Below are 18,119 nucleotides of genomic sequence, written 5' to 3' on the forward strand. Positions count from 1 at the left end.
ACATCCAGCCAAATAGGTGTTCATCCTATGGAAGGACCGGCGAGATGAAGAACCAACCGAACACCACCTTATTATTGATAAATGATAAGATACATCACACCTTTCTTTTTTACCCTACAATTTTACCTGAAGCTTTTCTCCATCGCCTATGCTACACTGCAAGGGTAAGAAGACGTCTATCCACTACCACTTTCCTCCATCAGCCGAATTGATATGTCATCTCTTTAATGTTAAAACAGACAAGTATTGTTTGATCTTTAATGCAGAACAAAAAAAAACTCTCTTTTCCCATTCGATTGTTGAAACAAACACAAATGATTTATTGATGCTATGCTTGTCTTGTAATAATTTTTTATTTAGCTTGTTTAAATATTAATTTTTAATGTTTTTATTAATAAAATAATAATTTTTATAATCAATATTAAATTTTAAAATTAATATTTATTGATTAATAATACATTTTTCAAATTATTTACTATATAAATTGTATAATTTAAACATTTATAATGGACTGTGAAGATCACCAACCACTATTTCCAAACATTCTTTGCATTTCATATCAATCATTTAATCCTCATCCCATGTACCTAGCTGTAACGGGTTAGCTACATGAACCATTCCATTCTGTTCAATACAAGAAATAAAAAGATGTTAACCTTGTATGAGCTGCGAGCCCGCGACAAAACTTTGTTCAAATGTATGGCGAAAGTAAACCGTATTTAATTGAGCTTCATACTGTCTCTGTTCATCAGAATCAATTCGTCGTCTTACCGTCTGAACCGACTTGCCAAAATCACGTCTCGTTGACGGTGGAGAAAGCTCGACGCGTTGCTCTGTTGCTGGATTGCATATATAACATGTGTAACTGAATCTTCCCCACATGTCCAAATGCCTACTTTCGCCCCCGCTGGCGACGCACAGTTGGCCAGTACAGGCATGTACCCCCTGACCCCTCCTCTACGTTAGAGTTAGAGTTAATTAGGTGCATCGGAGACGGGGAGCGGGGGATGAAGGAGAGACGTTCATCGAGGGGATGAGGGAACCGCCAACTTTCATCGATGGTAAGATAAAAAGAACATTAAAAAGAACATTGGATCCTTGATGGATGCCATTGTTGAAACAATAATCCTTATACACAGCATCGACATTCCGGCAGGAATGTGTAAAGATGAAGCGGGAATCAGAGATGAGCGAATTCCATCGTTTGCAGGCGGTCTTGAATCTCAATAGTCAATAACGACCGAGCTCAGTAGCCGACGAGAGAGGACCTCGAAGATCGGTTTCCTCTTCTTGGATCATATGCATCTAACAGCACTGGAAGGGAAGCAGGTTGACAATGTGCTTCGTCTAGGGTTTGTACTGAAAATTGAATTTCATCAATTTTTGCGTTACGGGCTGGACACAAATGGAATTTAAAAGTAATTATGTGACTAATTTACCCTTAATCATTTGCCATAATTACAACAATGACCTTAAGGGTATCATGGTATTGTACCATCGTTGGTGCTGGGGTTCGTTTCTTGTTAAATCGGTTGGTACTTGGAAGCCGGGAGTAAGGCCGTAAGGGTATCATGGTATTGTACCATCGTTGGTGCTGGGGTTCGTTTCTTTACTTGTCCCGCGAACTCCCGCGAAAAACGAATCGTGTTCCCGCCAAAACAAAAACCCTAATCCTTAGTCCTATAAGAGAAATACCAGAAGAGAAGAACTCGAGGGAAAAAACCAGGAACTTGAAGGAGAAGCCGCCATGAAAGTTAGAACGGTGAAGCTCAAGGAAACTCACAACAGTAATGGCGTCAGCTCGTTCTGTTCTATTCTGTGGGATCTTAAAGCTCAGCATCTCGTCACTGCTTCCGCTTCGGATTCGTCAATCTCCATCCACGATCTCTCTCAGCCTTCCAAGCCCCCGAAGATTCTTCGTCATCACAAGGATGGTGTTACTGCGTTGGCTCTCAGTCCCAATTCTACATGTCTGGCTTCTGGTTCCATCGATCATTCTGTTAAGCTGTACAGATTTCCAGGTACTGCCGTGGTTCTTGGTCTACTATTAGTCCAATATGCGTAAGTCCTCTTTGTGGTTTTAATTTTCTTGGATTTGTTTCGGAAATTAGAGCTTTTGATAGTTTATTTAGAAACCGGCAGTTGATAAAAAAACTCATCAAAGGAATATCATAAGTCTTACATACAATGCTGGCTATGTGTCCATTGGAGGACTCCCATCCTATCTTGGTTGTTAGTTAATTGTATGTCAGCAGTATGTGCCGCATGACATTTTCTAGAAACTCCCTTAAATTGTTAAAAACTGGCCTAAGCTACTGATTATTTCTTGGGCGAGCATCTTCAGAAATGTGAATTTTCGTATCTATCAAAAAATGTTATGAATCTTCATGTTCAATTAACATCTCTCTAGTGCTTATAGCAAAATTAACATCACTCATGTGTTTTGTGCCCTTGTGGTCTTTCATTTATTATATTTTGGTCAGGTGGAGAGTTTCAGACCAATATAACCAGGTTCACATTGCCGATCCGAGCCCTTGCTTTTAACAAATCAGGTAGCATGTTAGCTGCTGCTGGGGATGATGAAGGAATTAAATTAATTAACACCATTGATGGTTCAATTGCAAGGGTTCTCAAGGGACATAAAGGGCCTGTTACTGGTTTAGCCTTTGATCCCATCAGCGAGTACTTAGCATCAGTTGACTCTATGGGGACTGTTATATTCTGGGAGCTATCTTCCGGGAAAATACTACATACACTTAAAGGAGTAGCTCCTGATTTAGATTCAGAGACTTCTGTGTTAAACATGCTGAGCTGGAGCCCTGATGGTGATATCTTAGCTGTTCCAGGTTTAAAAAATGATGTTGTTATGTATGACAGAGATACAGCTGAAAAGTTGTTTACATTGAGAGGTGACCATGGGCAATCAATTTGTTTCTTGACATGGTCACCCAATGGAAAATATATTGCTACTTCTGGTTTGGATAGGCAGGTCTTGATCTGGGATGTTGATCGCAGGGAGGACATTGATAGACAAAAGTTTGATGATAAGGTGTGTTGTATGGCATGGAAGCCAAATAACAATGCTTTGGCTGTTATTGATGACATGGGGAAATATGGAATGTTGGAACCCGCTGTTCCTTTGTCAATGAAATCTCCTACGGATGGTGCTCCAAATTTACATGCAAAGAACAGCAATGGACTCCTTTTGTTTGATGAAGATGAACAAGAGCTTAGTGTTTCAGGTAGTTTAAGTGATGCCAGTGAGGGTAGTCTTGGTGAGTCTGAACCAGTTAGCAGGAAAAGATTGAAGAAACAGTCCATACTTGAAGATGAAGACATAGACAATGGTGATCAAGTGGCCTCGCCACCTAAGATTGAATCACGTAAAAGAGCTCACAGTCATAAAGAATGTCTAGAGGATAATATTAAGGGATTTAGTGGAATATCTTCTGCAAGGCCAAAAATGCAGGAGGCTTTTCAGCCAGGCTCCACAGCTGTGCAGGTCGGGAAGCGGCGCTTCCTATGCTATAATATGCTTGGAAGTATAACCACAACGGAAAATGAAGGGTATTCTCACATAGAGGTAATTAGATGATACTGTACCTTTCTTCTCATCGTGCAATCTCCTTTGTTAGTTAGAAGGAAAAAAGTTAAACTTCCATGGATCATTGTTTTTGATATACTTGATCTTTGCACACTGCATATATAGTATCTTAAGTGATTGACCTCCATAAGTTTATACTTGAGCATCAACAGTAGCCTACTACTTGACCCAGGAAGTATATATTTTGATTATTTAATGTCTCTATGACCATTCATGATGCCTAGAATGTATTGGAAGATTCACTTCTCAATGTTGATATGCTCAAAATGTCTATTTACAAAAGTGTTCAAAGAGGTGGAGAGTGGAGACATGATCCATGTTCTTAGAATCTTTTAATGGGTGAATTATAAGCCTCGAGGCTTGAGACTAACTTCATTATGCCACTCTTTCACAAAAAAACCATGAACTAAGAAAAGTTACAGAACTACGTGCAGGCAGATAATTTTATTTAAGAAGAATGTATTTGATCTATTAACAGTCAACAAGTATCATAAAGTGCTAAGAATTTAAAAAACTTATTGAATTCTAACAAATAATAAAGACACTCATGCAAGCAAAATTCCAAATAGGTGTTAAAAACCCTTAATCTATTTAAAGATATCATAAGCATAAGTGGAAATTTTAGAAAGTCTTTAAATCAGCCTCGTTATAAGAACATTACTTCTGTTAATATATGAAACACATGTTTTTGACACAAGGCACCTTAAGGACTGAGGCATGTGCTTGTACTTGGGTTCCTTTACAAGAGTGTTGGGTCATGTTGGGTACTTCATTGTTAGTGTAACTTTCATTTCACTGTCTCGAGCCATGTCCTTGCCATATCCAGGTAAGATTAGTACTTATACTTGCAGGTGTGCCTCAAGGTTAAGCCTCTGGACATTTTTCGTTAAGCATTGCTTAAGGATGAACCTTAAAGCATGGGCCCCACAGACTGTTTAAAACATTGATCTAGAAATTGAAAGGCCTTATAGCAGTCTTTTACAGTAAACTTCATTAGGATCACCACCCTCACTGGGCTATGAAGAGTTTACAATGTTTAGTGGACTTCATGAAGCTTTTTTCATAATGAAGAGATGGGATTTCAAGACTTTACTATATATGGAAATTCCTTCTACTTCATCTCCAAAACTTTGGAGATAATTCCCATAAGCAGGCACATGCATTCTACACATGTTCATTGTAGCCCAGGTTAGTGAAGAATTTTGTTGTCTGTGCTTTGTTCAAAGCTGCTTTATTTTGTCTTATGTTTTATGCTAAGTGTTCTGAATGTCCATGTGGTATAGGTAGATTTTCATGACACTGGGAGAGGCCCAAGAGTTCCTTCAATGACTGATTATTTTGGTTTCACAATGGCTTCATTGAATGAGAGTGGAAGTGTTTTTGCGAATCCATGTAAGGGTGAAAAGAACATGAGCACTCTCATGTATCGTCCATTCGGTAGCTGGGCAAATAACAGTGAGGTTTGCTTCTTCATTTTCTCTTCAGAGGTTTCCTGATTAATGTTTACATTTTTGCATGTTTTGTACATTAACACAGTAATGCCATTGCGCCTAAGCACACATAGCTGATTGTTTTGATTGATTCCTCTTGATAATGTTCAACATAAACTGAGTTTGAATAAGTTTTTTGAACTTAGTGGTCCATGCGATTTGAAGCAGAGGAAGTGAAGGCTGTGGCCTTAGGTACTGGTTGGGTAGCTGCCATTACAAGTCTTAATTTTCTTCGCATCTTCACTGAAGGTGGCTTACAGGTTTGTGATATGGCCTTTATTGACTTTTTTATGGTGTTAAATTTTTCTTCCACCCTATTTAGCCATTCATTGCAGCTCTATTGGGTGATTATGACATTATGCATTTTCTCATTTTCGGATGTACCTTTTCATTATAAAATTCTTGGTCTTTGTTCTAAGACACTTCCAGAGGAACTTTAGTCACACCTTTTGTCAATTTCTTATTAAATTTTATTTGCATAAGTTGTTCCCTGCATTTTTTTCCCTTTTCTTCTATTCCTGTTTTGATGTTTGAGTGATGATTCTTTAAAGGAAAATCTGTTGTCTTTCTTTTAACACATTACTGGGTGTGTAATGCCCTTAAACCCACCATCAGTGGTGCATTCAATGATTATCTTGCCTTTCAGAAATTCAATATATTACTCTAATTGCTTAAGTTGCTTTTTTCTTATACTACTGTTTTCTTGTTTATGGGTGCAATATACCTCTAAAGCCCTTTTGGATGCTGTTATAGCTGAGTGGTAAACTAGAAATGTGAATGCTTGGATGGATGAGTGGTGAAACTAGGAATGACTTGGTTAGAAATGAAGTCATATAAATGATCTTAGGAGTAGCTCCAATAGGTGATAAAATGAGAAAAAGTAGATTGAGATGGTTTAAGTGCCCATAATTTAACACCTGTTAGAGAAAAGTGATCTGTTACTAGTTGAAGGGACAAGAAGAGATGGGGGCATACCGAAAAGGACTTGGTTGGAAGTAATAAGAAATGATTTAAGTGCCCATAATTTAACAATGGACATGGCACTAAATAGAACAGAATGGCGAAACAAAACTTGCATAGCCAATTCCATATAGTTGGGACAAGGATTAGACGATGATGTTATGGCTGAGTTCATTCTGTAGCTACTAGCAAATATCAGTTCAAGCATTTAATTAAATACCGAGCTTATTTTGTATCCAAGTGCCATCATGAACTGTGAGGACTAGTTTTGACCTGAAAAGGAGTATCTTTACTTTTTCAAAGTAGAGCCAATATCACAAAAAAAAGTTACAAGATGTTTGACCATTGTCTTCATCATATAGTACATATGAATCTTAGATGTCTTAATCCAATTCCTTCTTCAGTTCATCCTATTATTTTTAATACACATTTGACCCTTTATCTCAGGGCCATTGCTTGGTGTAAGGGTAAAGTCTTGTGCTGACAAGCATTTTAGTGTAGGTTCAAGTCTGAGAGCAGTCACTTTTTGTGAAAAAATGCCAATTGTTAGGGCCATATCCAGTCCAACCTCCCAAGACCCTAGATGTCTAGGACCAGCACTGGATAATGGCCTAATTTAACCTAAAGCTGTATGGTTTTATATTTTTGGTTTTAACATTTGGTCATGACAATTATTTATAAAAAAAGCATTTCGTTATGACAATGAAACTGTCACTTTTGTAGTATTTATAGATATTCAACCAAAAGAAAATTAGATTATGGCCAATTAGTAAGACATTCCTTTCGCCAAAACTAATAACAACCCCCCCAAGGTATGTCTCCAGCGCATTTTAGGACACTGCTTTGACCTAGCAAGGTGAGTTGATGCCCAAGTGACAGAAAAATGAATAAATAAGTACTGCATATTTTTAATGCATGTATATAACCACGCAAGTATTATGGCATTTCATATCAATTGTAAACTATGAAACTACAATTTAAATCAATAAATGATGAAATAGCTACTTGCATTTAATATTCAATAATAATGACAAGATTTTACAATAACCGTCCTGGTTCAAAAGAAAATGGGCATACACACAAGGATCCAAATCAGAAAAAGCCTTGTCCCAACTATACAAATTCAAGGATTAAGAACCCTAATTTTTATCTCCATTTATATTCCTATCAACCAAAATGGGTTACACATACTCATATTGTTGTATGTAAAGGGGGCATTAGTTTCTTACCTTCTATTCCACTCACCTGGTTGGTTGCCTAGATGATGGGCCTCCAAAATGCATAGGCAATTTCCTAGGTGATGCTTTGACTACATGGATTGAATATTATGCACCAGATAGCCCCTTGCTGCTTTAAGTTTAGTTGCAAGGAAAGGATCGAGAAGGTATTTAAGGTGCTAAATTGACTGTTGGCAAAAACATTACATCTGGGTGATGATTAAAGATGCTTCACTCATTTACATAACTTGCCAAAACACCTTTATTTTGCTTGTGTAAGAAGAACCTGGACTTAAGACAGGGCATCATTATGAGTTGATGAATTGTAGATTTCTTTCACCTATAATGGTCTACAGAGTAAGTCCTGTTTTTGTTTGGGCAGCAGTTGTTGCTTCTTATCCAACAGAGGGAAAAGACTGCTTCTCAAGCTTTCCTTGTGTCAGGATCCGTAAACATCATCATTTGTAATTAGATATATTTTTTTACCTATATCCAATTGGTGTGAAGGTTTCTAATTAGTTAATGATTTTTTTTGAGACAATTAACCAAGATTCATTAATAAAAAAAGAGGTACATGGGAAGATGTACCAAGCAGGGGAAAAACCCCTGTAAATTACAAAGGAGGAAGCTTGTTGCTATAAAGTTGCTCTAAAATTAGTTAATGAAAAGTAGGGTTTTTGGAGCATCCTAGTCATCTGTTTTCAAGGGAACATTACATGCATTTTGACCATGCACTGCAAGCCTAGGCAGACCACTTAGAGGCTTTCTTGCATCTGTTGTGCATAGCGTACTAATGCTGGAGTGTTCCTAGAGTATTCTTTAAGACTCTTTAAGTGTCTAGAATGGTTTGGACATAATCTAGAGTAAAACCATATAGAGATGTCTACATTGAAAGTCTAGATAATTGAATGTTCTGGAAATGTCTATGCATGTTATAGAATTCTCACTAGTCATTAGATTGTTTCCATGTCATGTAGTGCAGTCCTGGCCATGCATTGAGGACATGGAGGTCTATAAATAGGGATGACTTCCCGTTCACAAACCAAGCTTGGAACCAAGCAAGTTGTAATCCTCTCTTGAATGCAATACCAAGTTCCCTTGTGCTCTTCTATGTTTTTTTTTTTTTTTTTTTTTTTCTATTACTTAGCTTGTTTTGGTTAAGTCCTTTGGAGTTTGAAGCTTTCTCTGCTTAAAGTGGAGTTAGAATGCTGCACTACTAAGGCTTAAGGCATAGTCTGGCCATGACAATTCCACTTCTTCACAATACCTTGCATATTGTCTGTTTAGCATGCTTACTGTGGCAAGGATGTGATGGAAGGCATGCATGTGTTTGTATTTAATGGATCCAGTGCTTTTAGTTTAATTTTTAATTGTTTTTTAGCTTTTTTTTGCTTGTTTGCTGCTAAGTTGCCATGCTCGTAGTAATCAGAGCAATCTGAGTGTTTTCTAGACTCTAGGGATAGGGTTTGTTGAGAATTTGTTTTGAGGTTCAAAATGTTACAGTGATTATTATACAAAGACACATTTGATTTGTTTAAATGTTTTTTAATCTTTTATTCACTTCAAATTTGTTCCCATTTGAGTAACTTTTCATTATAGGACATTGCTTTTGCTTCTATTTTTCTATAGGAAGGGGCAATGGTGGAGACTGAGCACCAAAATACATAGCCTGTTCTTTACTTCTTGTTTTACAGACTATACGAGCATGGTGCAACAGAAACATTTTTCATGGTCTACAAGCTGTTGGTTGACACATCTGTGTCAAGTGACAATGCCAATGAAGCAAACATCTAGAAATACTATAGGACTTCCAATTGTTGATTGATTAATTCTGCTTGGTGATGGAAGGTGATACTGTTTCATTGATACTCTAACATGTTTGAACTTCAACTCTAGCTGCTGTTGTTGTTTGGTGCACTATAGTCTCTTTCTCATTATATCATTATTTTTTGGAATTTTTCTTGGGAATCTAAAGTAGATTTGGTTCAGGAACAGTTCAGATAAGAGTTAATGCCACAACACTGCCAACACACAAAACCATCAATCATTTAGCATGATATTATCCTTTTGTTTTGTAATGAACTGTATCTCGTGGTCTGGAAATATTCATTTCAATCTGCTTAACATAAAAAAAAACGCAAAAAACACTGAGTATCATTAATATGCTCTAGCTAGAGAGGAAGTTTATAGACAGATGTGTTGGGGCACATAATCCCTTGGGCTACTACTGTTTTTTATCTACTTTTTTTGAACAGTAAAGAAAAAAATTATTAAAAGGAAAAAAATATTACTATCCGGATGGATGCCAAGATGACACACCAAACTACTAATCAAAACTCAAAAAAGATCCGCATTACAAGCTTGAATCTCAAGGACATCCCAGAAGTTTTCCAGCAAATCTGATCTGTTAACTTGCTCAAATTCTGGAAGAATTTTACTTGTTCACTTCAATGTTCTTTGACTTGTCTTCAAACTGCTTTCTGTTCTTTTCTCTCCAAATTGTCCAACTTACCAATTCCCTTCTTTGTCCCAACCCTTTTCCTTTTCAATTCTTTCCCTTTTTTCTCTTCTCTTTCTTTATTTTTTTCAAATTGTTCAAAAGCTATCCTAGCAAATCCTTCCCCTCCCCAGTAGAACAGATCAAGGGACCTTCCTACTGATACTTCTCTTTCCACCAATTTATCAATTGCCACTTCCCCATTCTGACTTCGATATTCCTTTGTTCACCTATCTCCTTACCTCTTCCCCTTTGATATTCCTTTGTTATTTTTATCTACTTGGGGCTGGTTCTGTGGTTGTGGGCTAAACAGCAGTGGAGATTGCTCTTCTATGTTGGTGCAGAATTGATTGCTTTCTTTTTTTAAATGTTATCTCTGCACTTTATATCTGTGACTTGATAAAACCTTGATCAGTCATCAACCAAAAAAAATACTGATTATCATTAAAGACTGATCTAAGCTTTCATCATGTGGTTGTGTTTCTATTTGTCTTGTATCCACTTTCTTCCATTACAATATAGAACACTTCTGATTTCATCTTGGCAAAGCAAAGTGATGAGCTAATGGGTCTGAATTTTATGTGGAATCACATAAAACAATAGTCTTCGAAGTTCTCTGATTGCTTTGTATGCCAATGTCCAAAAAATGACTGTTGTTAACCGTCTTTTAATTTGTTTTGTTTTACTCACAGACATAATAATGCAATATTTTCTGTCTTTTTTCCCATGGCGGATTCATCACTCTTCTCAAACATGAATTTGAAGTTAAATTTTTTGTTCAGACGTAAGTATGTACAGGAGTTGTTGCTGCCTGAGGATTTCTCACCAGAGCTTTCTGATTTGGTTTTGGAGGATGCTTGGGGGATTCAGTGTTTTTTATTTGTTTTGAATTAAATTTCCTGTTTTCTGTCTCCAAAAGAGGACACCCATTACTTTGTGAACTAGACAGGGGTGATTGGTTAAATAAAAATAGAAGGAAAGAAAATCCATACTGGTTTCCTTTTTTCTTTCTCTCTCTTTTCCTTTTTGTTTTTTCTAAGATGCTCTATTGTTTCTATTCTTCTTGCTTCACTGTGTTAGTGTGTTTATGATAATCTCCTCCAAATTGATCATGATAATGAACTTTGTGGTTGAAACAGATTTTTTTGTAATGTAACTTATTGCAGAAACACGTTCTCTCCCTGAACGGACCGGTGGTGACTGCATCAGGATTCAAAGATGAGCTGGCTGTTGTGACACATGCATCTGACTGTCTTCCATCAAATGATCAGGTGACCTTTATAAGTTAACTCCTAATGGTATTCACAAATAAAAAGTTGAATGGTGGGGTGGATTCTGAATTTCAACTAATAGAAAATCATTGATTGTCTTGTTCTTCATTTAAACCTTGGCATTCTGTCCCAAGACTGAGCAAATAGCTTGTCTATCTAACACTAATAGTAATATATTATGGAGATTGTTTTTCAGGGGTCAACTGCTAGTCTAGGACTGCAAGGTGCATTTTTTGGACAACGTTGTTTCACACAGATGACCTGAGTTCAAATCATGTTAACAGCATATAACTTTTACTGAGAAAGAGATGTTTTTATCTGACACTGTTTCATCAAGAAATACATGATGTATTTGTTAACATAGAAATAAATAAGGACCAATTAACCTTGTGATAATATGATTAATATGCTTATTGTAACCTGGCAATGATAACCTCACAATTAACCTTCTACCTGTTTATACATTATAGAGTTGTGGGTCTCTTGTACAAGCATTTCTGTAAGCTCTTAAATGTTTGTTGGTGCCTTCTAAGGAATTTGTTTGACCTGTTGAAATTCTGTAAGCTGGTAGGTCTAAACAGAAAGGAAAGGTGTTTTAGAGTGTGGTTCCTCTTGTGGTCAGTTGAGTTATTTGGAAGGAGAGGAACCGAAGAGTGTTTGAGAACAGGAGCACTAAGGATGAGGTGGTGTGTCAAGCTGTGGCTACCGTACAGTCTTTGACTGTCGGCTAATGTTCAATTTAGAGGATTTCCACATCACCAGCTTTTTTAACAAAGCATGCTATTTAGTTGATACCCAGACCTATACTGGAGTACAATTTTATTTGGTTTTTAGTTTTTTGGGGGGAGCCATGGTTTTAATGGCCTTAGTTGAAGTGTAGTTTCTGGCTATACATGTCACATACATAGTTTTATACATGGTTTATCCATCTAATCACGATTCATCTCAGTGGAAGTTAATATACTACTTTACCTTTTCCTCAAAAAAATTGGTTGATATATCGGGACTTCACACCTGTTACATGATGATACCAGATGGGTTGTTAAATGGTCATTTCTTTGATCTGTAGATGCTCGAGTTCAGAGTGTTCAACATTTCTAATGGAGTGCAGCCTCACAGTGGTCGTCTTCCTCTCAGTCCTGGTTCCTGTCTGACATGGTTTGGGTTCAGTGAAGAAGGTCAATTAAGTTGTTATGACTCCAAGGTGTGGTGGCTTATTTTCCTTTCCTTTCAATTTTTAAATGATGTTACAATTATATCATTTTAAATGATGCCACTATCATATCAACTAAGTTTTGCTGCTGCACCTAATTTTTTCTATATAGGGAGTGCTGAGGGTATATACCAACCAGTATGGTGGCAGCTGGATTCCGCTCTTCAGGTTCCTGGTTTTCATTTTGTGCATTTTAGATTTGATTCCTGCATGGATTCCTTCTCATCTTGTCTGGTCTCACATTGGCAAATCACTAAGATGACTAGGATCTACTGTGCAGTGCTAGTAAAGAGAAAAAGTCAGAGGAAAACTATTGGGTGGTTGGGCTGAATGCAAGCAAGTTATTTTGCATTATTTGTAAACATCCCGATTCATTCCCACAGGTAATATGCCTGACTAGCTTTATTTTGTTTTTCATGTTTTTAAGTTGCAGCTTCAGATATTCTTTTTCTTATTCTCAGGTGATGCCAAAACCTGTTCTTACTCTGTTAGACCTTTCATTTCCTCTTGCATCATCTGATCTTGGAGCAATGGATCTTGAAAATGAGTTTATATTGAGTAACTTGCATCTCTCACAGGTATTCTATTTCTCTTTCTTATCATGCTTTAAATGTCTTGCTTTTATGCAAATTATCAGCTGTTTTAGATGTATTAAGTTTACATTAAGGTGGCGTTTGATAACACTTTTCAGACATCTAACATTTGAAAAAAATTTCAAATGTTCGAGGCGTTTGACATGGTCTCGTGCCTAACCAATTTCAGAGGTGATGAAATGATGTTAATGCCCCCATTAACTTCATTTATTTAATAACAATAATTAATAAGTAATTTATTTAATAAATAGCTTTTTAATAATATTTTTATTTGATATTAGCTAATAAATAAGTATTATTATTAAGTATTTGTTACTAATTAAATAATAACTAATGAGGCATTATTAATTAAACTAAGTAATTTTTTGCTTATAGTCCATTTAAGGCCTGAGATCCATCAAGATACCCATGTATGGGAGCCAAACAAAGATGGCATTTTTTTGTTGTCATTGCAACTCTTTTTATCTAAGTGACATTTTGAACCTTGCAGATTCAGAAAAAAATAGATGAAATGGTTGTGGCTGGTCTGGATACTACTTCCCTAGATGATGAAGCTTTCAATGTGGAAGCAGCTCTTGACAGATGCATCTTGAGGCTTATTGCTGCCTGCTGCAATGGTGAGATATTATGATTTAAGATTACATGATAAATTGATAATCCTTATGTCTGTATTTTGAAGGTGCTTGTTATTTCAGGTGATAAGCTTGTGAGGGCTGTTGAACTTGTGAAACTTCTGTCATTGGAGAAGTCAGTTAAAGGTGCCATAAAGCTTGTTTCTGCCCTGAAACTTCCAATTTTAGCAGAGCGCTTCAACAGCATTCTTGAGGTAACCAACCCCTTCCGTAAAAGAAAGCAATGATATTACTTATGTGATAAAAAAAAACGTAAAAAAAAATTATCAAAAAAAGAACGTAAAAAATAACTGCATGTTGTGGTAAAGCATTTATAGAAAGAGCCAATTATATCAGAAATATAGATATATGTTTCTCATTATTTTCTTTTCCTTTGTTTTTGGTCAGGAAAGCTACATACTTTCATTTGTTAGCTAACTTTCTTAACCAACAGGAAAGGTTACTGAAGGAAACTATGGGGGCACCTGCAATTTCAAATTCAACCTCTGGAGCAGCCTTCAAAAATATTGAAGCACATGCCTTACCTATGACCACGAGAAATAGAGCATCAGAACCTGTTAATCCATTACCTCAATCAAAGCTATCCTCTCCTCCGATTACGAAGCAAGAGAAATTACAAGAGGGGATTAAAATTGGGCAGAAGATAGAGTCCAATAAAACTTCATTACCTCCACCAAAACTGCCTTCCCCTGCTTCAAATCAAGAGAAATCAGAAGAAAAATCTCGAGTTAGGGAGAAGCCAGAACCCAGTAAAACTGTGGCTGTTGGAAACAAAACGGAGGGAATTGATCAGTTACCATTTAATCGTCCAACTAATCCATTTGCCAAGACATCAAGCAACCAGGAAAAAGGATCTTTACTTGATTCTATCAAGAAAATGAAAAAAGTTGAAAGTGGAGGTAAAAAGTAAGGAGGCAGCAATTTCCCGAAAACAAAAACAGGCTAAAGAATGTAAAATATAAGTAGAAAATGATGAGGAATTAGCTGTTTGAAGAGGAGATGGCAAATTGCACAGCCTAATGGAGAAAGATTAGCGGCTTCTGGTAAATAGAAACAGCTAGAGAAGGATTGTAGGCTGTATGTAATATGGTCATATTGTAATTGCATTTTATTATTTCATGTAATTCACCTGTCATCGTGAAACATGGCGCATCTCCTGACTACATTTGCAGCTACACCAGCTGACATAATTAGTCTGACGGATGGCTGGATGGGACTTGCTACAGGCGAACGCCATTGTAAATTGTAATCCATTGTCTTCAAGCGTAAAGCCGTTTGTCTTTGCTTACGAGTGGATTATATAGCCCCTCTGATCCCCAGAGAAGTAGTTACCAATAATCCATACAAGAACAGGATCCATTTTTAAAATAGTGAAATCTATTTGAATCCCTAACAATAATTTCACGGTTGTAAATCTTAGAGAGAAGCTTAATTGCAGAATGGCAATCGCCACAGACGCGTAGGTTTTTCACCACGCGTATTGTTGTTCCAGGTCTCGTGTTGATGAATCCAAATGCAATTGCCAATTTTTCACTGTGGTGCCCTAGTGAAGTCTGTTTCACCTCTTCCTCGTCAATATCCAGCAAACATTGTTTTGCGTCTGGTTCATAACCTGCATTTTTTAATCTTTCTCCCATTTCACCTAGCATCTTATAGATCTCTTTCTTTCGAGAATGAGCTGTATCTCCAACAACAAACTCGTACACAACTCCATCCAATTCAATTGAGCTGCTGCCAGGTGGCTTCATTATTCCTCTTTTCCACATCATTTTTCTCACTTCATGAACTTTGTCCCATTTATCAGCCATAGCATATATATTTGACAACAGAACATAGCTCGCATGATCATCAGGAGCCAGTTCAATAAGTTTAAGCCCTGCTTGCTCCCCCATTTCAAGATTCCTGTGGATTCTACAAGCACCCAATAAAGCCTTCCACATAACTGCATCAGGTTTCATTGGCATGGTTCTGATGGTCTCCTCTATCCTATTGAACAGTCCCGCACGGCAAAAAAGATCAACCATGCACCCATAATGTGCAATAACAGGTTCAATCCCATAAACCTCACTCATCTGTCTGAAATAATCAACACCATATTCAACTAACCCTCCGTGGCTACAAGAATTCAAAACACAGGAAAAGGTTATTGCATTTGGCCGAATTCCCGATGACTCCATCTTCGAGAAGAGTTCAAGTGCTTTCAGGCTTTGTCCATTTGCAGCCAATCCAGAGATCATTGCATTCCATGTATCAACACTTTTATTACTTGTTTTCTGGAATGCTTGAATTGCACCTTCTAAGCACCCACACTTGGCATACATGTTAATAAGTGATGACCCGAGGTTCTCATCAAGCTCAACTCCATGCTTGTCTATGTAGGCATGAATCCACCTTCCTTGAGCAAGTGTACCCAGACAGGCAACTGCAGATAAAACACTAACAAGTGTCACTGGGTTCGGTTGGACACCCTTTTCTTGCATTCTCCGGAAGACCTCGATTGCCTGCCTGAACTCACCCATTTGAACATGAAAAGCAATCATCGTATTCCATGACACTAAATCTCGAGAAGGCATTCTATCGAAGAGTTGGTGAAGCGACTCACCATCTCTGTTATCTGCATACCCTTCGAGCATGCTGTTCCAGGTAACAATGTCTAACTCCGTACTTGTATCGAAAATCTTGCGAGCATCTGAAATTGACCCGGAGATTGCATAGAGATGAATCAGCTTATTTCGAATAAATGAGTCATTCTCGAGCCCGTACTTGACAACATGAGAATGGAGCTGTTTCCCAGTAGCGGGCGCTGGCAATTGGGTGCAAGCCTTGAGGAGAAACGTAAAGGTGAAGTGATCGGGTTCAACAGACCGGCGCAACATCTGATCGTAGAGAAGAATGGCTTTGAGGGGATTTTGTTTGATGAGGTTTCCTCTAATGACAGCGTTCCAGATGAAAGGGTATGGTTCTTCGACGGAATTGAGGACCTTCTCGGCGTATTTGAGGCTTCCATGATCGGAAAGGGCATAGAACTCGGCCAGTCGGCTAACCGAGTAGGTATCAGAGATTTGAGAGGATTTGATCATGAGAGCATGGATTTGCTTGGCTTCTTGCAGGTTCTTACAGAGGACTAAGAGAGAGACGTTTGTGTTCGGGGTTGGTTTCCTTGGGAGGTTGGTTATGGGAGGAGAATAGGAAGCTGGGATTGCTGAAGACATGGGTAAATCTAAAAATGGAGGGAAGTGAGTGAGTGATCGTTGATGGTTGTATTACAGGTAAAAAACCGATACAGCCATACACGGTCAATGATTTAGTAACCTATTAGCATCCTGACCGTTGGCTTCGTCATCCTGTTGAGATGATGCGAGAGTGAGTAATCAAGTGAAAACTGAAAATTGAAAACCCTAGTTGAAGGGTACGATCAAATAAGATCAGCCTGAAATTCTGAAGCGTACATACCCCTGAGTGAACGTAGCATCGAGTCAATGGGTGGAGCTGCGTCCGGTGACCGTGGCCGGAGAAGATGATGACGTCGGCAATAAAAGGAACAATGTGAGGACGAAGTAGGGATAAAGAGGAGATAACACCGGAGGGTGCTTGCTGCTGGAGGTGAAGAAAGAAAGAAATTGGAAAATGGGATGAGGAAGGGACGACTAATGCGCTTTTTCATGTGCCACGGTTTCTTTCCAACGAGAGAGAACTGTAATCGGCCATGGTGTCCATTCATTAAGAAAGTGACACTTCTTCAGAGAAGCTTTCTCGTTACACGAAAGATCGGCAACGGAAGGAAACCGTGGAGTTAGCACGCGGGAACGTTTTGGAGCTAACGGGATGCTCTAACAGCCGGCCCATTAGCTCCGCACGAACACCCTACCGCGTGCGACTGCATATGTGGAGGTCGTACGTTTGTATGGGGTTTTTGTGGGGCGACAGGCAGTGGGGTAGAGATGCGAAGTCGACAGGCAGTTGGGCAGAGATGCGAACTCGTTAAAAGAGGACGAGAACGTCGAGAAAGGAATATAGATACAATAGTATTTATACTCAATAACATTTTTGGTTGAAACGTGAATTAGCTATGGTGTGGTGTCATGTGGAGGTCCCTCCAAATAGCCAAACTGATATGGATAATTCGATAAGGGTTGTGTTGGGTATCATTGTCAATTATAGTTGCAACGTTTTATATCGGTCAATACAATTTTTTGAAAAATTGCCTTATCATATCACACCAAATAACTATTTATCTTAAAAATATAGGTCATGTTTGGCATTGATGCTGTTTTTCGAGAAAATGGTGCCATGTAAGTGCCACATAAGAGAAAGCTGTTTCAAGCAACCCCTTTTTGTTTGATATTTTTTTTCCAAAAAAAAAAAAAAAATGTTGCTGCATAACATCCCTTAGAAATCAGGAAAGTGTGGTTTGGAGCAATTCCAAATTCAATATTTTCTGAGAAAATGATGTATTGTTGCCAGCGGTGTAATGATGTGGCATCATCTTGGACGTTGAATAATATAGATCAATGTTGAAAACATTACTGCCAATAGTGGCACTAAACAAAGCCAGTGTTGTTTTTTTATAAATACCTATGTGACAATACCGGTTCCAAACAAAAAATAAGCACTGTTTTCTCTTCCAATTCCACATGCTAAC

General features: G+C 37.8%; 1 protein-coding gene, 1 non-coding gene and 1 pseudogene across 5 annotated transcripts; 2 read left to right on the forward strand and 1 right to left on the reverse strand.

The window, feature by feature from the left end:
* Positions 1-878: 878 nt before the first annotated feature.
* Positions 879-14,765, forward strand: LOC104597838 (transducin family protein / WD-40 repeat family protein). Its single transcript, XM_010259566.3, has 12 exons — positions 879-2,021; positions 2,484-3,583; positions 4,888-5,064; positions 5,241-5,354; positions 10,935-11,039; positions 12,109-12,243; positions 12,365-12,420; positions 12,533-12,635; positions 12,714-12,830; positions 13,336-13,462; positions 13,541-13,671; positions 13,911-14,765. The coding sequence occupies exons 1-12, from the start codon at positions 1,748-1,750 to the stop codon at positions 14,385-14,387; spliced, it is 2,916 nt and encodes a 971-aa protein (XP_010257868.1). The 5' UTR covers positions 879-1,747; the 3' UTR covers positions 14,388-14,765.
* Positions 10,316-10,393, forward strand: LOC148792084 (small nucleolar RNA R160). Its single transcript, XR_016071121.1, has one exon. It is a non-coding gene; the product is annotated as a small nucleolar RNA R160 (small nucleolar RNA).
* On the reverse strand, positions 12,845-17,476 carry LOC104597839 (pentatricopeptide repeat-containing protein At5g48910 pseudogene; annotated as a pseudogene). 3 transcript variants are annotated; one of them, XR_016085728.1, is made up of 4 exons: positions 16,931-17,476; positions 14,607-16,821; positions 14,275-14,343; positions 12,845-14,166 (listed from the first exon to the last, which is right to left on the reverse strand). The product of XR_016085728.1 is annotated as a pentatricopeptide repeat-containing protein At5g48910 pseudogene, transcript variant X3 (transcript). The 3 variants fall into 3 exon arrangements; XR_016085727.1 differs by having other exon boundaries at positions 14,275-16,821; XR_016085726.1 differs by having other exon boundaries at positions 12,845-16,821.
* Positions 17,477-18,119: the final 643 nt, after the last annotated feature.

This window comes from Nelumbo nucifera, chromosome 4 (genome assembly GCF_055504915.1).
Source record: "Nelumbo nucifera cultivar China Antique chromosome 4, China Antique-T2T, whole genome shotgun sequence".
Taxonomy (NCBI): Eukaryota; Viridiplantae; Streptophyta; class Magnoliopsida; order Proteales; family Nelumbonaceae; genus Nelumbo; species Nelumbo nucifera.

Bases quoted from the DNA above. Each gene is read 5' to 3' on its own strand.
- LOC104597838 (XM_010259566.3), top strand. From the start codon at position 1,748: ATGAAAGTTAGAACGGTGAAGCTCAAGGAAACTCACAACAGTAATGGC. The intron at 5,355-10,934 runs GTTTGTGATATG...AACTTATTGCAG, and splicing joins TCACTGAAGGTGGCTTACAG to AAACACGTTCTCTCCCTGAA. The intron at 13,463-13,540 runs GTGAGATATTAT...TTGTTATTTCAG, and splicing joins TATTGCTGCCTGCTGCAATG to GTGATAAGCTTGTGAGGGCT.